The sequence below is a fragment of the Amblyomma maculatum genome, chromosome 1 (assembly GCF_055883805.1).
Source record: "Amblyomma maculatum isolate TAMU_Amacu chromosome 1, ASM5588380v1, whole genome shotgun sequence".
NCBI lineage: Eukaryota > Metazoa > Arthropoda > Arachnida > Ixodida > Ixodidae > Amblyomma > Amblyomma maculatum.
In genome coordinates, this window is record NC_139344.1 from 376,290,118 (window position 1) to 376,302,712 (window position 12,595).

The window sequence follows — 12,595 nt, forward strand, 5'->3', positions numbered from 1 at the left end:
GCAGCTACTACCTGCACTGTGTTTGGGGTAGTAAACAATTATTAGCATGCTAGCAACAGTCGCAAAAAGGTAGTAATGATTGTAGTTTCTAGATTCCTTAGTAACTCACACGAGTTTATTTTTAAGAGTCTACAATTAAAGGACATACTTCATTTCCTACGAGAACAGGTAGCGTGTTCGCCGAGTTCGCTCGGTGCCTTGCTTTACATTCGTTGGCGCTACAAGTGGTGACAATTTCGCGCGGTCAGCAAAGTTATTACTTTCTGCTCGGAAAAGTTTTTTTTCGAGCGATAGCATACAGCGCTCGGAGAGCACAACAGAGCGGAGAAAACGAGAGATACGTGACCGTGTCGCTTACTTGTATCCGTGGTAGGCTAGCTCGGCCTTGGTCTTGAAGTAGTTGAAGACGATCTTGACCTGCTCGCCCAGATTCCCGAGAAAGATGTACTCGCAGCGGGTGCTGGACGGGTAGTTGGCCGGGTAGCGTGGCGAGTTGAAGTCACCCGTCACCTGCGACTCGCTCAGGTACCAGAAATGGCACGTATTGTTGGGCGACGGCGTGCCGGGGACCTGCGCGGATGCCATACAGTGTGAGTCTTCCTTCCATAATTCAGCGAAACTTCCCGAAAAGGCTTCGTGGATAGGTTTTTGGGTGCATCTTTTTTATTTTTCATTGAAGATACTTGACCGGCTCAACCGGGTCGAGCTGGCATGGCTAACGGTACAAGTTACAGGTTGGGCCGACTTAGTCAATCCGACAGGATGAATATTGCCTGCTGATATCACACTAGCAGCTCACATGCCCGCTGATCTTTCTTTTATGCTTTCCTGTTTTGAGTTTTATTAATACAAGCGTTGAGACCTACATGAGTCGTTAAGTGGAGCTTGCTTTGTTGTCTATAATGAATGCGGTACCTTGACACTTCTTAAATGTTATCGAGAAAACAGGTATTTGTTTCCGTGCTTTTCCTGCCGCATGGCGTACTAAAACAGTTAAAACATACATTGTTAATTTCACAAAACATATTAGTAATTAAACTGCATTTTAGTGCTTATGTAAGACCGCGCTATGAGCTGCAATTGTGCCAATGGTCGATAGAGAGAAGGCAGAAAGCCACTTCGACACAAACACACATCAGGGTGTTCCAGCTAAGATGGACAGAGACTAAATAAAAAGAAACCTAAGAGTTCTTTCGAACTGAGAAGTAGTGAAGTTGTTAAGATTTATTTGAGGTACCGGTTAACATTTTTAGCTGCGTCTGCTTGAAGAATCAATGAAATAAAATAACTTCTTAAATATATCCCTAAACGCTCAGGTGGGAATACATGAGTTATCGGGTACCACGAAGAGGGCCTGAACAATGCACCTGTTTTGAGGTGTCTCGCATAGCCTGAGTTGCTTTGGGACATTATATCCCATAAACCAAATCAACTGTTTTAAGATGAAAGGTTTATATGCGCCATTAGCAAATTAGTATATTAGTATGAAAATGATTAAAGCTGGACATACAATGTCAATTTAAGGCCTTCGCGTGCTTCAAAGGATATAGTTTTGCAAAGTAATCGATTTCGCGCAGAACAAGTAAGCTGTGGCGCAGTGGGTAGGGCGCTCGACTACTGTGCCCAAGGATGCGGAATAGAATCCTGGTCTCGGCGGCCGCTTTTCGATGAAGGCGAAAAGCAAGGCGCCCGTGTGCTGTGCGATGTCAGTGCAAGTTAAAGAACCTCAGGTGGTCGAAATTCCAGGAGTTCTGCACTACGGCGTCTCTTATACCCTGAGTTGCCATGGGACGTTAAACCCCAAAACCAAACCAAACCAAACAAAATAAGTATGTTTCGGGTAGGAATCAAACCCATGAGCTACACAGGTGACCGACAAGGCCACACAAGGCAAGATTTTGCGGTAATATATGTTGTGCATGTCGCAACCAAACTCATGATAAGTGAAAAAAAAAAAAAAATCAGCTGGGGTTTAGCTTTAGTTAAACCCGGTAGGAGTTATGTAAGCAAAGCCGAAGTAGCTTCTTCTTTCTGTTCTTTCATCATCTTCTTATTCTCCAGCCCACATATAAAGACTCGCTTTAACCGAGTCGTATGAACGTGCCTTAGTGGCCTATAGGGGTAACGTGAATGCAAGCGTCCTGGCAGGCTGATTCTGACATAACCGTCCCACGTGAAACGAGAGACCCAAGTTGGCAGCTCCTGCCATTTGCGACTACGGCGTGGCTACCGACCGGGTTTACCCGACGAATTGAAGAGGGGCCCCATCTGCAGTCGCTCTCGTTGCTACAGCAACGATGCACCATCTGCGGCGTGGCGTGGCTAGCGACCGGGTTTACCCGACGGTTTGAAGAGGGGCCCTATCTGCGGTTGCTCTAAAGGTCAAACGTGGCTACCGGCCGGGTTTACGCGACGGCCTGAAACCTCGCGTAATACTGCTTACGCAATAAAAGAAAACATAAAAGAAAAGTGAAAGCAGGAGAGGTATATACAAGAATGAGGATTAAAATATAAAAATGAGGAAACTAAATTAACCCTATAAAGCTCACAATGAGACATTCATATTTTTGTCTTCACACCCCGTAGCGTATTAGCAAATCATATACCATAGGAGGACTCGAGCAGACGACGCTCTGGCGCGTGATTCCTCCGAGTAGCGTCACCTGGCGACAAATAGTGGATATATTGTCTACACGAATAAGAACGCGTTTAAAGATTTAGACATCTGTTCGACTCCAGTGTTGTAATTGTTTTTATTACTTTTTCAAATTGCCTTCACTGTTATTATATCCTGGCATCAGTGAGTGTACGCTACCTGTAGGTTGCGTTCACAAACACAAGTAACAATCGGTGTGACAACAGTTACACTAAGCAATTACTTTCCCCATAATCATTTCCTGCCTCAGTGAGCGTACCTTTAGGTTGCGTTCAGAGACATCTTTCAGAAACAATCGCCGTTTACAGTGAGTGTATATTACCTTTAGGTTGCGTTCAGAGAGACCTTTCAGCAACAATCGCCGTTTAACTCGCAGAGAGCGTCGTCTGCTCCGGTGCGCCTACGATATATGGTTTGGCAATAAGCCACCCCGTAAGCAGACAAAATGGGGTGCGGCATTGTTGTGTAAAAAAATTCGATTTTCAAAATTTCAGATCACATGACACCTTTTTCTTCTTTCAGAAAATATATGGCACTTGGGTGTTCGCGACTGAAAATTTTTTGATCATTCTTTTTTTTTTTCTTCTTTGTCGTCACGGCGACCCGAATACTACAAGTCTTGATGTGGCCCCTTTGTTTTGGACACTTGCGAAATTCGTTGCTGTGAAGTTCTTTTTTTTTTTTTTTTTTTTCATCAGAACCACAAGTTTTTATTTCAGTCTAAATTTCGTCTTGTTCATGTTACATTTTTCCTGCCACTAGGGCTCCACTTGTAGCTTTTCTGTTCCGGAGCAGAAGTTTGCCTGCGCCTGGCTAAACACTAAGTTTTGTAGCTCTCTACCTGTGCTCACATTGAGAAGAATCCAGCGACTAACAGAAATACGGGTTCGTGGCAACCAGGACTCTACCAACTATTCAGAACATTTGGGGAGCACTTCAGAAAAGGTAAGTCTGGAGCCACGTGCTTAATTGTTTAAATTACTGCGAAAAAAAAAAAATCTTCAACGAATTCTCTGCCGATAGCACGCTCGAGTATCGCCTTTTCGACAAAGCACGGCAAAGCCTCGCTTCGCCGTTGGTGCCGAGATAAGCAACGGCGGCTGACAGAGAGCTTTTTCAGCGCGTCGGATGCACCCGCCGGAGCTTATCTAAAGATCGTTGGTTTATCTGTGGACAAGTAGCAACCGCAAACTCTGCTGTGGACAGCTCAGAAGGGGCGAATTCGGCAGCATTTTAGCAAGTTGTGGATGAGAGTGCTGTAATAGCGGAGAGGCGCATGATGCGCGCTCGCGGGCTCTCCTTGCGGGCTTTCATTTATGCGGATAAGAAGGACCAGGCTACTTTTTCGAAAACACATGGGTCGGACCATTTTCGTAGTTCTTGAAGAATTTCCCATTCATACCATTGCGTTTAAAGCCACATTTAGGAAAAGTAAGTTAATGTCTACTAACTATTCAAGCAGATGGAACAAAAAACCTATCCAGTACTTTAGATGAACCGTAACAACATTCACCTAATTTCAATTAAAAACGCTTAACCTTTTTATTGAAATCTTGGTCTATCTTAGCTGGAGCACCTTCCAGTGGATACTTGCATGCAATAAGTCAGTGCTGCTGAAATAAAGAATACAGCTTAAGGAAACTACGCGCAAAAGTGACAGAATGGCATCAGAACGTTGCCTCTTAGCGAGAAACGAGAGTCGGGTACCTTAATTTGATTTATTTCTTGCGAGATTTCATTTAGCTTCAATTATCGTTCTTTTCATTTCTGAATACACATCCCGACCGCTTCTACAAGTACCAACCACTGAAAATTATAGTAGAAAAAAAGTAGGGGGTCACTTAAGTTTCGGATTTGAGGGTGTGATCCAGCAGCGTTAATGGCCTCTTTCCGCCGCTCCCCTGTGGATACTCGCTCTCGTGCAGTGTGAGTCACACTTAGCGGGAACACTGCTCCGCGTAGCGGAGCGCCATTGCATCTAACTCGGTAAGGAGTCAATGCACAGTGGCGCACTAGACGAGGTACATATCTCGAGGCCATTCCTTGTGTCGAGGGACAATTTGCATCAGTTTGGTACAGGATCGGGCGCAATGCTGCTACGTAAGTGCGCAGCCACGCGGAACTGTGTTCCCACTAAGTGCAACTGACGTTGTACATGCACTTTGTTACTCCACTAACCACGAATCCCTTAATTTGTACTTATGTTATGTCACACATACTCACTGGTATACAACAGTAAGCTACAAAGTTTTGTAAAATATCAGTCGACATAGATGATAGCCTCAAGTCCCGCCAGGTCGTACAATTGTGCTTGCGTGGGATGTATATAGTGTCGGATTCTAGGTCCCAGAGTTTAGAGTCTCTCTCTATTGCACCCTTCCATCTCAAATGAGTTACGTAAGTTGGCAGCTCCTGCTAACTCTGCTATGTCACGTGGTCTCGTGACGTCACACTATCCGCCTATCAATCAGTGCCTGGCCGTGTCACATGGCAACTGTTACGTCTACCAAGTGAATGCCCGTGAGCTTTCACTCACAACGCAACGTCGATGTCGACAACGCCTACGTCGAACTTTCTGCCAAGTGGTGCCTTTAACAATATCCCGTTAAAACCTGCCGGAGCGTCAGTCTTTCCACGAGGCGAAGTACCATACTCTGTATCGTACATAGTGCTGAAACATGTGTGTCGTAAAGTCTACGCCCTACGTTGAGCCCTCCGTCGTTCTGAGCAGCACCCTGGTCATATCCTGTTACCCACGACTGGGCTGCTATTATTCTCGCGCCCACCTCGGTAAGATGAACTATCTTCGACATTCTACACCTCTGGGCCCAAATGTGTACGGCACAGTTGCAACAAAAGTAAAACAGAGTACGCGAGCAGTGAACGTTCGTTCACCGCTGTTACATGAAATGTAACAGCGCTAACGCATGCAGCCGTAGAACGAGGCAACAAATGCTTGCCTTTGCCAAGACAACGCTTAGTCCTCGTCGTGCATCTTGTCCTGTGGTTGCGCGTTAGCGCTGTTACATTTCGTAGGTTCAGAACAAGGTTCTGAACCTACCTTGTTCAGAATGCCTTGTTCAGAATCTACCTTGTTCAGAATGCGGAAACTCGCCCATAAAGAAGTTTTGATAAATGCGTGTCAGCGCGCGCTCCAACAACAGATGAGCAGGCAAACTGAGAGCCGTTTTGATGCTCGTCTTATCGCCAGCATGGGTGAAGCCGCTCTTACTTTCGTTACTATCCTACGGGGTTGCTTTAATGCTTCATGCATGGATTCAACGTTGGCATGCATCGTATTGAGAGTTGGTGCTTCGCAGCCTGCACGGTCTGCTGAGCCACGAATTCGGCCCCTTTCAGACTGAAGCAGTACATGCTTGCGTGCCTGTCGCGGTTCGCGCTGCGCCTCGCGGTTGTTCGCCGCACCACTTCACGCCAGAGATAAATGCTTGCACGAAGCAATAAAAACGCCCTTGAAGAATGCAGCAGCGCGGTTTCGCCAGTGAGGTGAGCACACAAACTGCAGAGTTGGACTACCGAACTCTCGATATTATGCGTAGGCTAATGATGACGGAGCACGGTGAAAAGCAGTTCTGTCATTAAAAAAGAAATTGGCATATAATTTTACCGCCCCTCACCCGTTACGTTCTTATAATGCACCTGTATGAAGCTCTTCCACAAGCGCATTCTTTTTGGCTTTCAAGTGAATTGCGCAGTTTTTGGTTGCGGCGTATTGCGTAAATGTCGTGCATACTTGAGAAAGTGATTCCCGAAGCTACAGCTGTGGAAGTGCGAATAACGAAAGTAGTCACCTTGTAGTCGGTCTCGAACGAGTAGCGTGCCCGGAAGCCCGTGCCTTTGGTCTGTCCGCTGGAGAAGACCATGACCAGCCGGGGACCCTCCGAAATTAGCGCCGGCGGCGCCTGGTTGCCGCAGAACACTTGGTCGAACTCGTCCACGGCCTGCCGCTCCTCCTGACCCTGCGTAGTAGGAGGAATGGATCAGCCGAACTCTGTCTTACACTACCAGGCAGCGGCCATCGGTCACCGCGTCATGTAGCTGCGCCGTAAACCTACTCTTATTTACGCGAAAACAAAGATTCTTTCAGTTTTAACTATCCTCGAAACTCAGAGTAATGCTAAAGGGTTGCTAAAGAATTAAAACAATTCGTAATAGTGACCGTGCAACAGTCGCTCAAACTACTCTTATGCTGATGGAATCTATGTGTCTATTCACCTGCAGTAAGACTACGCATTGGCATGTTAAGAAGCATCCATGGTCATCGTCTTTTCGCGTCTCCGAATCCCCCAGGCACTGATGCACGAGAAGCCCTTAGGCCTGGCTAATTTTTTAAGCATCCCCGGTCTGAGCTTCCTATTTTACGCTGAAAGCTTTTGCATTGTCCACAGAGCAAGAATAGGTTGGCTTTAGTAGTAGAGAAGTTGGGATCAGGAAACGCAGACAGGCTCAGTCAAGTCTATAGACAAAATATGCTCATGTGCTGGTGTCGGATGCCTCGGTGATTTCCACGGTGCTAAGGCGACAACAGAATAGGACACTACTGATCAGTGCGTGAGTGTCAGTCTTGACCTAATAGTTGGAATCGCCTTTGTTGCGGAAGGCAGGTACTAAAATATACGAAAAGTGTGACCAGTAAAGTAACAACATATAGCACTGAGAATGAAAAGGCTCCGTGGATGCGCAGATTGACATGAAACAGTGTGAAACTACTTTTTTATTATATTTATTAAGACGCTGTCTAGTCTGGGAGGGGGTGAGCGGGAAGTGGGATTCTGGCAACCCAGACGCAGGCAGTGCCGTTGCCAATTAAGAAATCGCCCTTGCAGTCTTCTGCACAATAAACACAATTTCGGTGGGCATCCTTCGCTGTACTTAGTGAAAAATCAAGGACACATCACGGAAGCAATCTTTTTTCCTGCGGCTTACTTGTAGAAGAAAATCATATCAGATAGCAGATTGACATACAAGAAGTAAAACTTCCCCGATACATTTATTGTATCGCGGGTAAGGAAGAGACAGCGAGGATCGCTCGGCCGTAGATCATGTAGAACAATTCTTATTTATATTTTGAGTTTTTTGAATTCATCAGGCGTCGCCATAGCTTATGACACCAACTTCTTCTTGCCGTTCAGTAGCAACGAGGATAACCATGTCATGTTGCCCAGGTGGCTATTTCCTTCTCATACTTGTTTGTGAACGTCAAAAGTGACATCGCTGTATGCTTTGGTTTTATGTCATATAGGGCAGCATTTATTCTACTCTCTAGGCTCTAAATTAAGAGCACTTGCCTTGAATTTTTGACATCTTCTTTAGTTTTAGGGTTATTGTACGGGCTAAGCTAGACAATCACGAAGCAAGTCATGCAACACTTTGACAAAGACGGTACATAAGCCACGCCAGAACGATAAACTAGCGCTGGAACATTCCAGATCAATACGAAGGATGTTTTCACGTTTTTGCAGCTAAGTGCACAACTATGGTGAGGTAAGATTAGGTTGTGAGGAACGAAAAATGAGCTTTCTCAGTCTCGGTGATATGCGGTCAGTCTGCAGACACTGAGAGCGCGTTGCACTTCTGGTTTGTTCTTCAGAGACTAGTTAGTGAAACTGAGCGCAGCAATGTAAAAAAAAAAAAAAATGTAGTAGAGATGGCTATCAAAGAAAACCAAGAACCTGTTCAGAAAGCCCATAGCTTCGTAAGAGGGTCAGCCTTTCAACATTTGCTTTGTTGGTTTCGGTTTCGGCGGCTTTTGCGTACTTGACAGTTTATTGCCCTTCTATTGCAGCAGACGATCAACACATCATGTATGAATGACAGTACGTCTAACACAATAGAGGAGGTGTCCGCCTGCAATGTGTTTCGCCATTGTTCGGTGTTCTTCGATCTGTACCGTGGTGGCCGACTTGAAAGAAGCGACGGGAAATGTCTTCGCGCATCGTGCAATCACATTGGTCAAAAAGGCGTTCTCCAGCATACTAGCAACGGCCAAGTTCCAAAAACAAACAGAATAAAAACATCGATAAGCACTCGTCAAAGGCGGCGCGACGGGTGTAGGCTGCCGATGCAGAGGAAACGATAAATATCAGCTGCCAAAAATGCGAACGCGTAGCTCGGAACTTCGTAGACAACGAAAGAAGATTACGATGAGTTAGGGTTCCGTCTGGGAGCTGGAATGGAGACTCAAAAAGATATGCATTCGAAATTCATGACAAGAAAACAAAGCCGATGGAGACACTGAGGGATTAAAAGGAAATAAAGCTAACCAGACGGGCAGTCAGTGATTAAGTCGACGAGGACGAAGACGGTAAGCCAGAGTGATGTTTGAAAAACTCATAACAAAACATACACAGTGTAGAGGCCGTCAGTGGCTCTGAAAAGTCAAGACAGCAGCTGGCTGTGCCAATAAAAGGCAGAGAAAGTAGGTAAGGGAGGCAAGAAAAAAAAAAGAAGATAAATGATCTGGTTGTTAGGATGGAGGAACATGCATGGTTTTGAGGCGTTTCAAGTTTCGACATGAGAGAAGGAAACAATAAAACCGACGAGACAGGTACTTTTGACATATTATTAGGATAAAGTGGAACGCCGACTAGGCAAAAATAAAGCCGCTTAGAGATTTTGGAAAAGATGGGAGGATTTGAGGGCTTTAAGTGAAACCATGAGACGAAAAAACAGAAGAAACGCAGAAAATAGGAGCCTCATAAAACCAAAATAGCAGAAAATGGGAGCCTCATAAAACCAAAATAGGGCCAGGCCGCAGACGTGCATTATTTGCGTGCCGAGATGTGTAGCCCGTTTGCGGTCAGGTCATGCAAACAGGATTTTATTTTCGGACAAAAAAAAAAAAAAAAAAGGGAATTATGCAAAAAGAAGGACCGCGCCAGTGTTGTGTTTCGGAGCATTATGACGATCATGCGAGAGAAAAGGCCGGAAGAAACAATATATGGGCTGTGTAGACAGAATGATGTTCAGAGATTATATTTGACGTAATGCCGAGCGCGCGCTTCTATCAAGCACTCCAAAATACTCTTCTTAGAGCCTTTTTAAATCAGGACCTTTTTTCTTGGATCTTCGAAAAAAAAAGAATTAGTTGTAGTTTAGCTCTGCTTAACCCTAGTTGAATTACGAAAGCAACGGGGGAAGCTTCTTTTGTCTGCTACATTATTCCTTTGTGTGCCTGCGTATCGTAGGGGTAACGAGAATGCAAATGGTTCTGGCAGGCTGATTCTGATATCACCCTCCTATATGAAAGGAGCGACCCGAGTTGGCAGCTCCTGCCCGTGGCATAGGGGTAACGCGAATTCAAACGTCATGGCAGGCGGATTTTATTTCGAAAGCAATACTACGCCAGGTTTAACCGCTCCTCGCTGTGTGCCGTGTCCGTGTACGTGTCCGTGTCCGCAGTCGTGTCCGTGGTTTCCTGGCAGGAGCTGCCAACTTGGATCTCTCGTTTCACATGGGACGGTTATGTCAGAATCAACCTGTCAGGACCCTAGCATTCACGTTACCCCTATAGGCCACTAAGGCACGTTCATACGGCTTGGTTATGCGGGGCTTTATATGTGGGCTGAAAAGAAGAAGAACAAGAAGAACAAGAACAAGAAAAAGGAAAAAGAAAACGAAAGAAGAAAAAGGAGAAGGAAAAAAATAAGATAAAGGAGAAGAAAAAAAGAAGAGAAAGAAGAAGAAGGAAAAGAAGGAGAAAAAGAAAAAAAAAGAAAAAGAAAAAGAAGAAAAAGAGATAGAAGAGAAGGAAAAAGCAAAAGGAAAAGAAGAAGAAGAACGAGAACAAGAACAAGAAAAAGGAAAAGAAAAAGGAAAAAGAAAAGAAGAAGAAATAGGAGAAAGAGAAATAAAATAAAAAAGAAGCAAAAGAAGAAGGAAAAGAAGGAAAAGAAAAAGGAGAAAAAGAAAAAAAGAGGAAGAGAAAGAAGAAAATAGAAAAAGGAAAAGGAAAAGAAAAAGAAGAAGAAGAATTCTATTCACCAGCATTTATTTCTATTTATTTTTGCGATGTAGTTATACATCTCAAAATCTAATATCTCTGCACCCCAATTTTTGGCCGATCCCCCTGTGTAGGTATGTGCCATCAAATTAGAGGAGAGCAACAACAACAAGAAGAAGAAGAACTCTCGGTCACCCGCAGGTAATGCTTTCACTCCATATTTGGTTCAGCAGCATTGAACCCTTCTAAGTTTTTCATTTATTAAAGAAAGCAAAAACTTCCTTTGGTTTTTGTTTGAAGGAAAAACATAATTCGTCGGGGGTAATTAACAAAAGTTTTCGCCTCCACTTGTCACGAGCATTTTAAAATTGAGCAGTCGCGATTGCTAACGTTCTTTTCTTTTGCTTTATGTGTGCTTATGTGCAAGCTAGTCATTACCGTCGTAATCGTAATTATTAACAATCGACCCATGTCACCTAGCATGTGAAAATGATTGGCATGCTCATACATGACAACGAGGATGCGAAACTTAACATTCTTGCTAGGCTATGGTTCCACACACACTTGGTGGATTCCGCATAAGAGTGATATGACCAAGGAACATTTGCCGGACTTTGATGCGAGGAAGCCTTTTTTTTTTTGCTCCTGGTGAATAAAAGAAATCAGTAAGAGATATTGACCATGTCGGTGAGATGATATGCACATTTATATATGAGAATATATGAGGTGATATAACCCCAACGAGAGAGAGGAGAGAGAGAGAATAGGTTTCCAGATTTGACACTCTTGATAAGCTATATATATGAGGTGATATAACCCCAAATAGAGAGGAGAGAGAATAGGTTGCCAGATTTGACACTCTTGCTTTGACACATAGCCTTGGTGGGCTTCACATAACAGTCTTATGATCAACAATGGAGGGAATTCAGTTGTTATAATATACGGAACACACAATTACGTAGTAGGGCGCCTAGCGGCAGGAACTGGCTGTGGCTATATGCAGAACACGTACCAGCGGAGTGTGTGAGCGCTCACCAGGGTGAACATTCCACCATTCGCAACCATTCGCAACCATTCGCAACCATGCCCTCACCGCCTCGCAATGCTGGGACCACCTATGCGTACTAGGGGAGGGAAATAATAATAATAATAATAATAATAATAATAATAATAATAATAATAATAATAATAATAATAATAATAATAATAATAATAATAATAATAATAATAATAATAATAATAATAATTGGTTCACAGGAAGGGAAAGGCGCAGTAGCTGTCACACTTGCTCTGTGGACACCTAAACCGCGCCATAAGGGGAGGGATGAAGGTGGGAGTGAAAGTGGAAAGAGAGAAAGGGGAGCCGTAGTGGAGGGCTACGGAGTAATTTTGACCACCTGGGGATTTTTAACGTGCGCTGACATTGCACAGCACACGGACGCCACTTCGTTCCGCCTCCATCGAAACGCAGCCGCCGTGGTCGGGTTCGAACCCGGGAACTCCGACAAAGTAGTCGGGCGTCTTACCACTGCACCACCCCGGCGGGAAATGAAGGGCTTGTTTTCGGTGGAAATAAAGTTTTCATTCAGTCACCTATGAGGGCGACGGTGTGACTGTGTACGCGTGTGAAATGTTCCAGATACTCACAGTGCACGAGTCAAGCCATGACCATGGGACTATTATGGAGAAATATTACGAAGCACTACCACTGTGTAGACATGTGTCTGCTGTCACATGTGCGCTCTTTCCAACTGGTAAAGACGCGTCTGTTTATGCCTTAATCTTTGAAGTTTTTTTTAGATGACGTCAATTAAATTCCGGGACACTTAAGAGTGTGTCGTTAATGATGAAAAAAAAAAAAACGTGAAGAGACTATGAAGACGGACAGGAATAACTTGGAGAAGCGCTTTCTCACGTCGTTCCTGTCTGTCTTCGTTGCCCCTTTGCGCTATTTTAAAATCACGAACGTGAACCAA

General features: G+C 44.5%; 1 protein-coding gene across 1 annotated transcript in view; it reads right to left on the reverse strand.

The window, feature by feature from the left end:
• LOC146208304 (cubilin-like) overlaps positions 1-12,595 on the reverse strand; it is a 144,984-nt gene that overhangs the window by 11,042 nt on the left and 121,347 nt on the right. The window contains exons 8-9 of the mRNA XM_084592627.1: positions 6,469-6,636; positions 359-570 (exon numbers count right to left, since the gene is read on the reverse strand). Coding sequence (XP_084448753.1) covers positions 359-570; positions 6,469-6,636 — 380 coding nt within the window. The remainder of the gene's footprint in view (positions 1-358; positions 571-6,468; positions 6,637-12,595) is intronic.